The 15,671-nt window shown below is 35.7% G+C and overlaps 1 protein-coding gene across 2 annotated transcripts in view; it reads left to right on the top strand.

Annotated features, from left to right (window-relative positions):
- Nucleotides 1-9,663, top strand: part of LOC122974156 — a 144,319-nt gene extending 134,656 nt beyond the window's left edge. Inside the window, exons 10-11 of one of the 2 annotated variants that reach the window (XM_044342090.1) lie at nt 2,270-2,309; nt 9,520-9,663. In XM_044342090.1, coding sequence (XP_044198025.1) covers nt 2,270-2,309; nt 9,520-9,556 — 77 coding nt within the window. In that variant the 3' untranslated portion in view covers nt 9,557-9,663. Of the gene's footprint in view, nt 1-2,269; nt 2,456-9,519 lie in introns of those variants that run through there. The other variant, XM_044342091.1, reaches the window with a different exon arrangement.
- Nucleotides 9,664-15,671: the final 6,008 nt, after the last annotated feature.

The following is a 15,671-nucleotide window of genomic DNA, read 5'->3' as shown; positions in this document are numbered from 1 at the left end:
AATGAAATGTTGACATATTTTTTGTGAATTACTTTTTGTGAATTATTATCATTTTAAAGGTCGTATTCTTGAAACTGTTTTGATTTAAGACTATCAATTACATCACACATGACACGTCAACTCCAGTGGAAGCAGAAGTTACACTGCTGTATGAATAATGTATGAATTTATATTGTATTTTCAGACACTTGAGGATTTTGAAAGGAATTATGTTTTTTGAACTATTTTCACGTTGGACAATTCAACTCTCACTAATACATCCAACACCCACATCTACAGTCAACACAGGAAGTAGTGTTTACATAGAGAGGTAGAGTGGTGGTCGCGTTGGTGGGTTGATGTGTGATTTGATCAGGACGTGAACTTCTCAGATTCTCACAATCACTTCCTGGAACTGAGCTGAAAATGATCCTCGGACTAGAAATACTCAAAGTTGGACAGATAGCCATTTATGAAGCTTCAACACTGACTTTGAGACATGTGACATCCCTGTTTTAAGACACTCAGAGCTGCAGAGGACAAATTATGATGATGTGTTTAATTTTCTCTTTTTGTTATATGAATATAAATAATATAAAACTATACTGGATTTCAAAATGCAGAAAACAGCACCACATTTTTAAAAAAGCTTAGGTTTTATATGTAAAAGCAAATAACAAAGATTAATGTTATATATGCAAAAATATTATGCCAAAATTAATTAAAGCTCATAATTTTTACAAACATGCCAATAAGCTAGTAGACTGCAGGGGTGGAAAGCAACAAGTACATTTACTTAAGTACTATACTACAGTACAGTTTTGAGGTACTTGTACTTTACTTGAGTATTTCCATGTGATGCTACTTTATACTTCAACTCCACTACATTTCAGAGGGAAATATTGTACTTTCTACTCCACTACATTTATTTGACAGCTTTAGTTACTTTTCAGATGAAGATTTGACACAATGGATAATATAACAAGCTTTTAAAATACAACACATTGTTAAAGATGAAACCAGTGGTTTCCAACCTTTTTGGCTTTTGACGTCTTACAAAAAGCAGTGTGTAGTCGGGGTCACATTTCACATGTCTATGAGTTGTTAACAGCTCCACCAAATAGTGATTTTTCCCTCTAAACTTCTCACATGCTTTCATTTCAATAAATGTTCAAATGATCCAATATTTCAGCAAAAATCAAAGATTAGAGAAAAAGTCCAAAAACTGAAAACAGATTTGTGTATCAGAACTTGTTTTTTCTTCTTTCCTCTCCCATTAATCATCTCACCACCCCTCAGATTTATCTGCTGACCCTTTGGAGGGGCCCGACCCCTAGGTTGGGAACCACTGGACTAAACTAGCTAACTGTATATAAAGTAGGTTAAACTAGCTTCACCTCCAGCAGCTACAACAGTAGTCTTCATGTTAATTAAAATAGGAATTTGACTCTACAGTATCTTGCAGATGCAGAGATGATATTCAAACTGACTTTGAGACATGAAGAACATGTGATCTTCTCTTCCATGTGTCCCCTACAAGAGAGGGAAAAAGTTATTTCTGTCATGTCACAGTATTGAGAAATGCATCCTGAATGAAAACATCTCTCATTAAAAAAGAAAAATAGATAAGATTGTTTATTGATTATATCATATTTTATCTGTTGAGATCTCTGTCATTATACAGCAGACATCCAGCAGGGGGACATGATGGTGTTTAAGTTTTAGTTCCTCGTCATGCACATTATCTTTATGAGGCACATCAATGATGAAGTTTGATTTATTAGAGCTAAAGTAGTTGGTTCTGACAGAAACATCACTGTCACAAAGCTGCATTTTCCTCAATGTAAAAAAATGTGACATTGTGGGGACATCAGGGTTTATGGGGACTGCAGGTGTTCTCTGCATCCTGCAAACTAACAAATGAAATGAGGATCATCTAAAGGATCTTTGAATTATTTTATTGTTATCAAACATTCAAACATCTCTGCTGCTGCTAAATATCAGCTCAGTCAGGAGTGAGTTCCTGAGTTACTCCTTCTCCTGAAACTAGGACTGAAAATGTGTCAGTTTTTGTCCAGTGAGGAGAGGTTTCCTGCTCTGAGAAGCTTCATGAATTCAGGCCCAGAGTTCACATTTCATCACAGACCTGCAGTGAAACTTTGTCTTTACATGAACTGTCACCAAGATCTTCCCCTGACCTCAACCAACTGTAGTTACCATCAGTAGATGTTGTACAAGAGTTGTTTTTTCTACAACTGTGTCTCATATTGTTTTATCTGTGTGTGTTCAGCATGTCCACCAGAGCCAGAGGTTGTCTACTCTTCACTGAGGTAGACCTCCACATCTTCACACCAGTCCAACCACTGACATCCAGCTGGCATTGTTACTGGTCTCCAGAGCCCCTCAGGCAGCAGTACATTCATTTTTTAAACATATTTTATATATTTCATGTTGTTCTCTCTAAATTAGACTCATGCAGCAAATATTTCCTAAAATAGTAATAATAATAAATAAACTTGCTGTGTTTCACAGCAAAATGTCTTCAATAAGATGTAGAATAAACTTTGGTCTTGTTTGTTGTTTAATTTCTGTGGTTTTGTGGGTTTCACAAAGCTGTCAGATGGAAAATTTGACTTCTGGTTTTATTGTGGGTAACACACACCTCTGACTATCTGTGTGTTTGTAGCTCTGCAGCACCGATATCAAACGTACAAAAAACGCAACCGCAGTCTATAAACAGCAGGAACATCAATCATCAGCTGGAAACTCTGCACACACACAGCTGCAGCACAGAGTGTGTGAAGAGTTTAGATTCTTTACTCAGTGAAACATGAAGAAAATTCAGTCGGTAAAACATCTCCTGGTTTAAACATCACACATCATGTAGTTCATCTTAAACACTTTGAAGAAAAAACAGAAAAAAATATCCAGTTGGTTTAATTGGTAATTATATTTGGGTTCATATGTTGTTGTTAATTTGCAAAAATCTTAAATTAGACTCGTGTCTTTAACTGACAGAAAATACTCAGTGTTGTTTTGTGTCAAACTACATATTAGTATATTAGGTTGTTTCTTAAATCTCTGTAATGAGCACATTTCCTGTATACTACCAAATTACACAACCTTTCAAATAAATGTTCTAAGAAGCAGCTACTTTTAGGAAAATATTGAAAAAAAAAAACTAGTATATGAAATATATCGTTTGACACACTGAAAACTGAGTATTTTCAACTTTTTTGTTCATTTTTTATAATTTTTACCAAATTGCACCATTGTCTCTGTAAAATATCTGTAAAACTGTTAAATACCTGCAAATGTCATTTTTAATGAAAATACAGTGATTAAAGAGGTAAATATAAGACTGTACAGATAATATTGGTAATAATGTTATTTGTTGACATATTACATATTACATAATCATGAGCAGATTATAGATTGATATTAGTAAACTCATGCTCCATCTTTTCACTTGTACCTGAAACAACACCTGCCTCGTTTTGTTCTAAAAGCTCATCAATCACTCTTTAAAGTCTGCTGCCACCTACTGGTCATAATGGGTATTACACCACAGCTGCTGGTTTATAAATGACACCAGTTTAATGACATATGAACTAATTAATAATAAACTATTTTACATCAAATATTGAGTGAATAATTGTGTTGATCATTAAATGTATATGAAACTGTGCCTAGTTACCGAATCAGGAACGAGCTGATAATTGATGAGTCATTAATGTGAAGCAGAACTAAGTAGAGGGAACTTGTTGCAGGGGGACTGTTGATGTTGAGAGACCCTGTTGAGACTGATGTGATTCTGTTTAAGCTCTAAAGTTTTAACTCTACAGTAATTAAAACCTTGTGTAGATTTAGTGTCATGTTGGTAAAATTACATTTCCAGTTGTGAGCGGCCGCCGTTGCTTCAGCGTTGAAGAGCTGATGCTGCTTAAGGCTGCATTCACACCAAATCATAATTAGTCTCTATAGTAAATTTCACAAATCATTCATAAAACCTCGACAGTCACAGATAAATGTGTGATTAATCCTTAATGAAGCTTTCAGATAGCAGAGAGAGTTTATTTTTTAGACTATATACACTATATAACGGTCCAATCATACATAAAACAGGAGAACATGATTATTTCAATGAGTTATAGTAAATATGAAGAATTCTACAATATTTTTGAATAGTGACTTTTGAATTATGTAATAAATATGGATCAAACATGATATAAAAATGTGTATCAGCTGTGCAAAAATGTTTTTAAAAAGTTGAAATATTTCCATTTTTGAATATTCTGGGTCACATGAGGAGAAATCATTGAATTTCAGGCCAAATGAAAAGTAAAAATGATGTTTTTACTGCTCTCAAATGTAAATTTGGGTTAAATTTGACCCTGAACAGTATGTAAGGGTTAAACCCCTTCCCACAGCAAAACAACTGCACATTAGGGCTGAGTGATATGTATGAAATCACTATCAGGGACATTTATAAAGGGATATGTTTGTTATTCAAAGAGTCCAAATGAGTCTGAGACTGAGTGAAGACCAACAGAAGCTTGGCACGAGATTCAAAAGCTGTTGCACACTCCATCACCAGTCCTGCACTTTGGCTCAACTGTAGTTAACAGTTCATGCTCCTTTCTTTCAACAATAATAAACCAGTTTCTGTGTATTTAATTATGTTAAATAATGAATTAAATCATCAAAGATGATAAACAGGAATTTCATTTATATTCTGACTGACTTGCTTGAATCATTCCATATAAGTGCATCATCAAGGTTTGTCCAGCAGGTGTAGCCACTTCATCATCCATACACCACTGACTCTGTTCACTGCATGTTGGCACCTACATCCTATCAGACTTGAACTTAGCTTTATGGCTCTTACTCACATTGTTCTCTCCTGTCCAGATCCTTGCTTATGTCGTATTAACTCTCAGATGTTCATCGCTTTGAATTAAAGTGTCTGCTGAATGAAATTAATTGTTATTGTAAAAGAAAACAACACAGGGCAGCTTCAATCCCTCAGAACTGTAGTATAATCTCTGTCTGTCATCACACATGATTGGTTGCACACACATATACATCAATACAACATTAAGTCAGTACATGAAGTGTGTTGCAGAGCAGTGAAAAGTTCATCCCATTATGCTGTCTTATGTATATATAATAAGAAAGAAAAAATAAATTACTTACAAAAGGCCCCTGGATGAGAAACTCAATTCAACACAACATCAAACAGTGAAACAGAGAAAAAGTAAAGCAATCATTGTAAAACTCTTTAAATGAACAATGGGAGATGACTCCTGTCTGAGAGAGAGGATTTCTTAATGAGCATAATGATTATAATGAGTTAGAATAGAAACATAATTGTATGTTTCATATCTAAACATCATAATAAATCTAACAGTTTGAGTCCCAGACTGTGGTCTACTTTGCCTAATGGTAAAGTTGCCCCTGCATTCTGGTTGCCCATTGCTGCTCTCAATAAAGCTAAACTAAATGTAATTTTAATGTAGCTTTAATATTTTCTTAATTTAGCTGATTTGGGCTTTGTGTCACTTCATGACTACAACTGTGACGACTGTGAATTAAGAATTTTTCCACTTTGAGCAGGTTCTCATAGCACTAGTTTCTCACTACTGTACAAAGGAAGGAAGTTGGCTTTAACCGCTCTGAACAAACTAAGTTGTTCTCATATCACCAAGAAGCAGAATGGACCAAACATCTCTTCAGTGGCTGCTCTGTAAGTACAATCTGTATTGTCCACATTTAAATAATTATACTTATAGCGGAGAGTGAGATACATGGTGATATATGGTTTAAAGTTCACTTAAACTTCTTGCAATGAAATTAGATTCAAAATAACATTTTATTAATCAGCATCAAGAAAATAAGTAAATGCAACAGACAGGAAGAGAAATTCATGGTTCAACAGAAGGTGAAAGACGTTACAGCTTGTATTAAACCTTTGTGGCAGATTATACAGCGATGAATCAGTCATGTTTACCAACATCTTCTGTCAGGAGGGTTACCATAGATGTTTGAATGTTGATGATCTGTGGTCTCTGCTTTTTCTCTCAGAACAGAGGATGACAGGTCAGACAGTAAACAATTTAGAAAAGCATTTTAATAATTAACTTGCAAAAAGATAAGTTTGTCAATTTGTACAGCAACAATAATCTAGATTTCAATTCAAACACATCATCAGTCATTCAGCAGCATCAGATGTTCTAGTTTTACTTAGATTAATATGAACATTTTGTAGATTAAGCTGAACTGATTATGAGGTGGATGAAGTACTGATGCCAAACTCAAATATAAGATAGCTTGATTGTCTTGTGTATTGAAATATTATTGACATTGATTTATCTTTCTGTATAAATATCATGTCATTACACTTCATTCTGGTGTAAGTTTAGTGATGGTTTTATGGGTTTCTCACTTGTCTCGTTCTCTTGTCTCTTTAGTTCTGAGCTCACTGCTGTTCTGCACAACAAACCAAGGTTAGTAAACTTCTCATCTCATAATCTAAAGCTCACTCTTAATGCCAGTTAGTTGGTCCTCCTCAGCCTGTGAAAATAGCTGTATAATGTCTTATATGTAAGGTCTATAAAGGTCTGGAAGTAAAAGTTAGGTTTTCCTAAAGACAAGAGGTGACTCACAGTTTGAGCACTTCTACAGTTTGGATCAACATGAAACTGTCCTGTTAAATCATCAGAACAACAAATGAACAACTGTGATAGAAAATATCTCGTTCTCTAATAAAAGGTCAAAGGGGTGAGACTGTGTAAGCTATGTAAACATTTCGGGGTAGAAGTTAACAATGCGCCTTTCTGCAAGAAACAGCCAATCACTGATCTTAAAATCCAGTCACATGTGCCACTAACGGCAGGCTGAAACTGAAGATTACGATGTTAAGAAAACTGGCTTTACAATTTACAGTGTGAATCAGTTCAGTTTTAATTTCTAGGTCACTAGAAATTTATCATTTTTCATTTTGTCCTGTTATAATACTATACAAAAAATGGTATTATTATTGAAATATGAATTATTGTAGTGGGGCATAAATAATCTGAATACTATTTGTATGATGACTAGTACTGCAGTAGTAGCAGTAGATTTTCTAACAGTACTTGGATCAGTTGTAGTACTGTCAGTAATTTATTTCATATGTATTTTATCTTACAGAGAGTGATCCAGCCGCTGTTTACTCCGCAGTGAAAAGAACAGAAGACGTCAGTTATAGACAAATAGTCGTCAAATCAAAGAGGACGAGAGGTGCAGCTGCTATTCTTCTCTGTTCAAATCTTTTGTTGTTGTCACAGCCAAAAAATTTGTAGTGTCTTAAGCCACTGATATGCTTGCTTTTTGCATATGCAAAAACAATGGATGCAATTCCAGCACCACTGTTCAAATTATTGCTTGTGTACTTTGTTTATACATGTAAGACTGGTCACATGTTCTAGTTGTTGTTCTTGAGTGGGAAGCTGGTGAGGGTACTAGTCAGCATGCAACCACATTTTATTCATTCAGGACTTTCAAAAACAGAAGTTACAAAGTGCTTTACAGGAAAATTCTCTCAAGGACAAGATCCCTCACTGGCTTCCCACGACCATGAACGCAGTCAGTGACATTTGTTGCAACACATGAGCCGGTGGAACAACTAACGGGAATTAAACATCTGGGCTGCAACCTAAATCCCTCCCTATTTACTACATAGTGGACCTTATTTACCCTCCACTATTTTATTTCTGTAGCTGAACTCTACTGTGTGTAAACATTTCCACTATATAGGAACTCAAAAAGTAGAGTTAAAGACATGTACACTACTTTCTGCTAACAATCGTACAATGCGGCATGTCAGATTTTGGAGATGGGTAAATAACCTCTGTGCAAGTCCACCGCTGACAGTGATGATGCAAACTGATAATGGTTAGTGACTACTGAGTAAACTATTGAGTGTCTGTTATATCAGGAGCAGTGAATGAGTGAAGGAGGGAGTGATTTTGGTCACACGGTCTGTGGTTGTAGGGGAGAACTGTGCCCCTGAAACACTTTCAGGTGCTTTTTTTCCCCTGATCAACCTATCAGGTTGTACTTCCTCCCAACTGGCTTCATGATTTAAATGGTTATTTTTAATTATCCAGTTAGAGATTCTTCATTTTAGTTGAAAGTTGGAAATAATAGACTATTTTAGCTCTAGCAGAGTGTAATTTAGTTTAACCCCTACAGAATCTGGTTTAGCTTAACAGTCTCCCAAAAACCTCCATGAATCCATTTTAAACTGTCCTTTAATAAAGTTTATAATTTAGTTGTTTTTAAAACTGTGCAGTTAAAACCATAGCAACGCCTTCCTCTTGTTGATTACAGTGAAGTGTATTGTGAAAGTGGTGAGGTTTCTCATTATATTGTGGTCTTATTTGAATGTGTGTTTGTCTGTTTTGCACCTTGTGGTCAAAGTGTTTTTATAGCAGCGAGCAACTCTGTGGTCGTCCAGTTTCCTGTTTCAGAAAAATACTTTCCACTTATACTTGTCTTTTGTCTGTCAAATCTTGTAATGCTACATGACAAACAGTTGTATTAGTTGTATTAGTATTCTAATTTATGTTACATGTGCAACAGTACTACTCACAGTAAATACAGTACACTAACAGTACTGGTTAATATGTATGTATTTTATCTTCCAGAGAGAGATCCAGCTGTAGTTTACTCAGCAGTGAGAAGAACAGAAGACGTCAGTTATGGACAAATTGTTGTCAAATCAAACAGGACGAGAGGTACAGCTGCTCTTCTGTCTTTATTTCTGATCTTTGACCAGAGTCAGGTTGTTTCCCCCTGCTTCCAGTCTTTATGCATAACTTTAAGCCTTAATAAAATTTAAACAGGTGAGTTATATAAAAATTAATCTCCCAGTACAGTTGTCATGAATGGGGAATTAACTATGGAGACCAAAAGTGTTTTTTGTACCAGGCTGTAAATATGTTCATTTCTGCTATAAAGTTGGGCATTTTAACACGGGTTTGAGGATTGACTTGCTTTTGGAGCCAGCCTCAAGTGGCCATTTGAGGAACTGCAGTTTTTGGCACTTGCCCTTTGGCTTCATTTTTCAGCCTTAGAGTTTGCTGCTTGGTTGTGACAGAAACATCACACACACATGGGGACATCGGAGTTGATTTTATTGTCATCAAGCATTCAAAGATCTCTGCAGCTGTATCAGCTCAGAAAGTTGTAATTTCCTGATTTAAGAAAGTGGATAAGATGCTTTTACTTCTCCTAAAAATCATCATTATGAGACTTTCTATCCAGTGAGGAGAGGTTTCCTGCTCTGAGAAGCTTCATGAATTCAGGCCCAGAGTTCACATCTCATTACAGACCTGCAGTGAAACTTTGTCTTTACATGAACTGTCACCAAGATCTTCCCTTGACCTCAACCAACTGTAGTTACCATCAGTAGATGTTGTACAAGAGTTGTTTTTTTCTACAACTGTGTCTCATATTGTTTTATCTGTTTGTGTTCTGTTTCTGCTCTTCACTGAGGAAGACCTCCACACCTTCACACCAGTCCAACCACTGACATCCAGCTGACCTGTTACTGGTCTCCAGAGCCCCTCAGGCAACAGTACATTCATTTTTTAAACATATTTTATATATTTCATGTTGTTCCCCCTAAATTAGACTCATTTTTTTTCATTTTTAAATTAGATTCATTTTCAGATGTGTTTTTTGTGAATAAACAGTGTAAAAATTAAAATTAAAATTAGATTAGATTTACCTTACATTATTACATTTGTGGAAATATATTACCTAATATAATAATAATATGTTAACTTTCTGTGTTTGAGTCTGAAACAGCAAGACATCTTCAATAAGATGTAGAATAAACTTTGGTCCTGTTTGTTGTTTTCTTCGTGTGGTTCTGTGGGTTTCAACAAAACTGTCAAATGGAAAACTTAACTTGTTCTGGTTTGGTTGTGGGTAACAAATCCACACACACTTCTGACTATCTGTGTGTTTGCAGCTCTGCAGCCCCGATAACAAACGTACAAAAACCGCAACCGCAGTCTATAGACAGCAGAAACATCATTCAGTGGCTGGAAACTCTGCACACACACAGCTGCAACACAGAATGTGTGAAGTTTAGATTCTTTACTCAGTGAAACATGAAGAAAATTCAGTCTGTAAAACGTCTCCTGGTTTAAACATCACACATCATGTAGTTCATCTTAAACATTTTAAACACAGGTGTCTGTGACACACCAAGAAACACAGAAATGCAAACATCAAAGGCAGGAGAGAAGAATCTTCTTTTTGACAGTTAAAAACACTGTAACTGTTTTTGTATTTATTGACTTAATTATTCACTGATTTTTTTCACTTCTTTCATCTTCCTTTCTTTAAATATCTTCTTTCAGTTTTATTTCCATTTTATTAATCACTCTATTATTAAATATGATGATGTGATATTTTGTTTTTGCAAGAAAGCAAGTACACAACACACCAGGCCAAACAACAAAAGGCAGTCCAAACCAACCACCCAAATACAACAAGAAAACCCACATGACCAGAAGGACTAAACAGAAGTGCAAACCAGGAAAGCCCAAAGAACACAAAAAGACCAAAAAACACACAAAGTCCTGGCAGGGTGTGACATATATATATGTATATATATGTGTGTATATATATATATATATATAATAGTGCCACATCAACCAAGAAACTGTAAAGTCAGTTCAGAAGCAGTTTTTTGGGATGTTTCCGACCATCCATGCAAAACAAGGATGGTTTTGCATATCAGTGGAATACTGTCTCAAGCTTGAGCACAAAGAAAAAAACAAAAACAAAAATAATTACAAGATGAGATAGCTGATTGCAGCCAACTGCAGGTATCCAGGGAGGTTTCTGAACCAGGTGTGTTGATGTGTGACACCTGCAGAGCAGAAAACAGCTGTGAGGTTTCAGCTCAGGTATTAACATGGAAGCAGCTTCACTCTTTAATGGTCGTCTCCGCTGTTGTCAAGAGCACATTTTGAGCTGTAACATGTTAGAAGCATCAGCAGTGATCTGCTGGACAAGTCACTCAGTCACTGTGTTATCTGTGCTGAAGTCTTCATAAGTAAATATATATCTTTGTTTTCCTTTAGAGCACTGACTGAACACAATGATGTGAATTAAAGTCTGACGTAGTTTTTTGAAGACATGTTCTAGTAATCAGTGCAAATGTTTATTGATGATAAAGGTTGTGTTGACAACATTTTTTTCAAATATACCAAATATAAAGTCTCCTGTTTAGAAACTGTTGTCAGTGTGATTCATCTGATGTGAATATATTGTATATTTGTTAAAGTTATTGGTAATGCTTTATGTTACAGCTCTTTTAATTTATACCAATGTCCTAAATGATTTGCAGGAATTAAATGGTTCATTTTTAGGACGTTTTTCAGAGATGATGGTGCAGTTTGGTACAAATTATAAGAAAAAACAGAAAAAGTGATAAAGGACCAGTGTTTAGGATTTAATGGCATCTAGTGGTGAGGTTGCAGATTGCAACCAACTGACCAACTTGAGCCACCTGTACTTTACTTTATGTTACTTTATACTTCTACTCTGCTACATTTCAAAAAGAAAAAAATACTTTTTACTTCACTACATTTATCCGACAGCTACAGTTCCTATCAATAAATCAATCAATCAAACTTTATTTGTTTAGCACATTTCATACAGGTTAGTGTGATCTGAAGTGCTTTACAGGTGGCTGATCAGCTGATAATATGACAGAACAAATGTAAACAGTATACAATCACAGACTAATGCACATCAGAAACAGAAATGATAAAAATTAACTGAATAAAACAGATTTTAAAAACTGTAAAACACTAGTTATTTTACAGATTCTACATATAAACATGTGTTCAGTCTGCTGCATTACGAGTGTTTTACTTTTTTCATTTCAGCTTCACTTCTGTACTTCGTCTTTAGTAAAATGATGAATGGAAGAAGGAAAAAGTTGAGAAAACTGGATTATAAGCTCCTGATTCTAAGTTTTGGAAAGTGATAATAAAATGATTTAAACCTGAAACTGACAAATTTATTTAATTACTCTAAGTTAATAATACTAATTTATTTAATATAACTTATGAGGTTTTACAGTGCAAAAGATAAAGTAAATAAAATATTTTTTCCTGCATTCCCTGACTAAAAAGTAAGTTAACAGAACTTTTCTCACTTAGTAATAAACCACAGATTAAAGATTTAAGATTAAAGAAGTTATCCGGACTCGCCTACTTTTGTTGAAGCAGCTTGATCTGTTGATGCAATTTCAACTTTTATTTTAAATGTTGATAATTTAGGTTTCAACTTGTAATTGTTATTTATGTCACTGATTATGCGTTTTTACAGTGTAGTTCTTAAACTCACCTGAGCCTGTAACCCTCACGTTGATAACACACCTGAGCTCAGAGTAGGCTCTTTTTCTGCGGCCTGTTTCTGTAACTGAAACATGACATTCGTATGTTCCGGTGTCGTTGGTGTGGACATTCCTCAGAATCACAGAAACGTCTCCGTCCTTCATCTCTGTGTCTCTCAGCTGAACTCGGCCTACAAACAACGGATGCTGGTAGGATTCCTGATTGTCTCGATAGAAGAAGACATAACCGTCTGACTTCAGGTCAGGTCTGATCCACTTCAACACTTCGATGGGAGCATGAGTGGGACCAAAGCAATCCAGCGTGACGTTCTCTCCAGCTTTGACATTCTTCACTTTTACACCTGTGGATATGAACAAAAACAGGAAAAAGTCGGAGAAAGACGTTAAAAATGACTTTATTTCTCCCTAAAGGAGCAATGCTTTGTAGTGAAGTTCTTTGAGAAATTTACGGTGTAGTACAAAGTCCAAAGGTTGTGAAATGTAGCATAACAAGCTTGCGAAGCTGTAAACAGAACAGTGTTCATGCACATGCTCAGTGGCATCTGCCTTACACAGAACTACTCTACGGAGAAATGTCATCACTGTTATTAGTCTGTGGAGCCATTTCTAAACAAACTAAAGTGATGGAACTCTTCATAATGAAGGAACATGTCACCCAGTGCAGCGGTGTGGCTCACTGACGTGTTTTTAATAGTTTTTAGACAACAACAGAGGTCTACAGCACAGAGGAATAAGATATATTAGGCTTTGGATACACACACAATACTTCTTAGTAGATCAGTTCATTATTGGTTTGGATCCAAACGAGATTTGTTGACAAGAAGCAAGATATAGAAAATCACCAGAATGATCCTTTAAATGAAGAAGTCACTGTTCAGCTCTGCTTTATCTGACCGAATATTCAAAACCTAAAGATATTCAGTTTATTATAATGTTAAGACATTTTCACATTTGAGAAGCTGGGACCAGAGAATGTTTGATGATGAACAATTAATCAATTGACAAAATAGTTGACCAATGGTTGCAGAGCTGTCTTTTCCCCCAAATCTCACTGTGAAAATGAGACAAAACAACTTCCATTAACTTTAAAAAGCTCATGTGTACAGTATACATCTTTCTTTTAACTGTGTATATTTTTGCTACATGTATGCGTTTATTGTGTGTGTACCTATATGGATAAATTTACACAATAAAGTTGTTGTGATAATATCAGTTTGCTATAAATGGACTGTTCATTGAAGCATCTAAGTGTCTCTGACTGAACTCTATTAACTGTTTAGTTTCATTTATATTTCGGTGAATAAAATCCCTAAACAGTCCTTTTGGCCTGTCAGACACTACATCCAAACATCCTGCTATCTACACTGTGAAGCAATAAGACATGTTACTGAAACATTTGAAAATAATCTTTAACTCTCTATTGACTGAAAGTGAGAATGCAGACTAATCATTTCATTTGTGTTTCACCGTGTGTTTCAATAAACTATTTATCACTATTCTACACATGGACTGATTTACATGTGTTTGATTTGTTTGTAGTAGCGCTGCAATTAACGAGTATTTTAACCATCAGTTAAACTTTTGAAAATTTTCACAATTAATTAATTAGTCATTTGGTCTATAAAATGTCATAATGGTGAAAAATGTTGATGTTTTCCAAAGCCCAAGATATATACTTCTCCCTATACAAATAAACAAATCCTACAGATTTGCTGGCCAGATATAACCAGGAACTAAGGAAGCGAACAAGACAGCAGCCTGCAGAGGAAGAAATCTCTGAAGACGCTGGAGAAACTGGCCCAGGACTGGGATGCCTGGAGAGCCTTAAGCCAGGCTTTAAGTAAGAAATCAATACAAATAAACATTAATAAATAAACATGACTTTACAGAGCTGTTTTCTTAAACTGCCACTCTGGAGTTACTGAGTTTGGACTTGATGTTGAACAATGAAAGATGTGAGGTTGATGTGGTTATCAATGCCACAATATATTTAACCAGGAACAAACACATCTTTCAAAGTGACAACACGGACAGATCCTGCTGCGATATGGCTGAGGCACGTCCCCTGGCCTGAGAGTTGTATTTACCTATGTATATATCTATGGAAGACATCCTACACATTTCAGTCTGATGACAGTAGCAGAGAACAACCCAGTCACCAGAGCAAAACGTTGGCATTGAACGTTTCTGCAAACCACAGAAATGTTGAATATATATGTTTCAACACATGTATACGTCTCATATCAACATTTCTACAACCGTAGCATATTAACATTTCTACCCTTTGAATAATGATGTTTTATGATGTGACAATGCTGTGGTTAAGGTCTGGTTAGGTTTAGGTATAAAGACAACTTGGTTAGGGTTAAGGAAAGATCATGGTTTGGGTTCAAATAAAAACAAAAAATAACAAAAAAAAAACGGCAGATGTCTCACTGAAAACACACCCTTTTGTCGAATGAAACCTTGCTCTTGCTGATTTTCAACTTGGTGCTAAAAAACTTACAAACCATCCAACAACCCCTCCTCCTAACAATAGGAAAGAACAATTCATATAGATTGCATGTGAACTATGTCCCTTTAGAAATGTTGATATGAGACGTTTTGTTGAAATGCTGGGATAATACGTCTGGTTGACATTTTGATATGATACGTTTTGTAGAAATGTCGATATGATACGTTTTGTTGAAAGTTAATATGCTAGGTATTACACGTGTAATACGTAAAACGTACATATTCAGAAACGTAAACTGCCAACGTTTTATTCGGGCGACCAGGCTGCAGAGAAACACTATTTCTAAGACTAAAAATGAATTATGGAGCTCTCTTCAGACTGCACATTATCTGACTGTCAGTGCTTCATCACAGACCATTAAAACAACAATAACTCACCTTCATAGGCTTGAGAAGAGACAGTGAAAAATATGAAGAAAGCCAAGGAGAATGTTGTTAAAGTAGCCATCAGGGCGGAGCAGCTGCCGGAGGAAACACTCTGCTACTGCTGATGCCGACTCATGGTGCTCTGCATTATGATCCGATGTCAGCTGCTCCATCGGAGTGTGGACCAGAGATTAAATCCTACCCATTAATCCTGTCTGTCTGATAGACTCACAGGAAAGTCTATTGCTCAATCCACTTGAAAGGTTCATTAACGTTTTTATACGAATTTCCTTATGTCCGGTTTCACACGTCGTCTTTCTATTTTTTATGATCAGATGCGCAACACACTTTCACTTTCGGTTACCTGACTTCCAGGAATCTGTAG

Source organism: Thunnus albacares, chromosome 22, assembly GCF_914725855.1.
Source record: "Thunnus albacares chromosome 22, fThuAlb1.1, whole genome shotgun sequence".
NCBI classification, from domain to species: domain Eukaryota; kingdom Metazoa; phylum Chordata; class Actinopteri; order Scombriformes; family Scombridae; genus Thunnus; species Thunnus albacares.
This window is presented reverse-complemented; position numbering and strand designations above follow the sequence as displayed.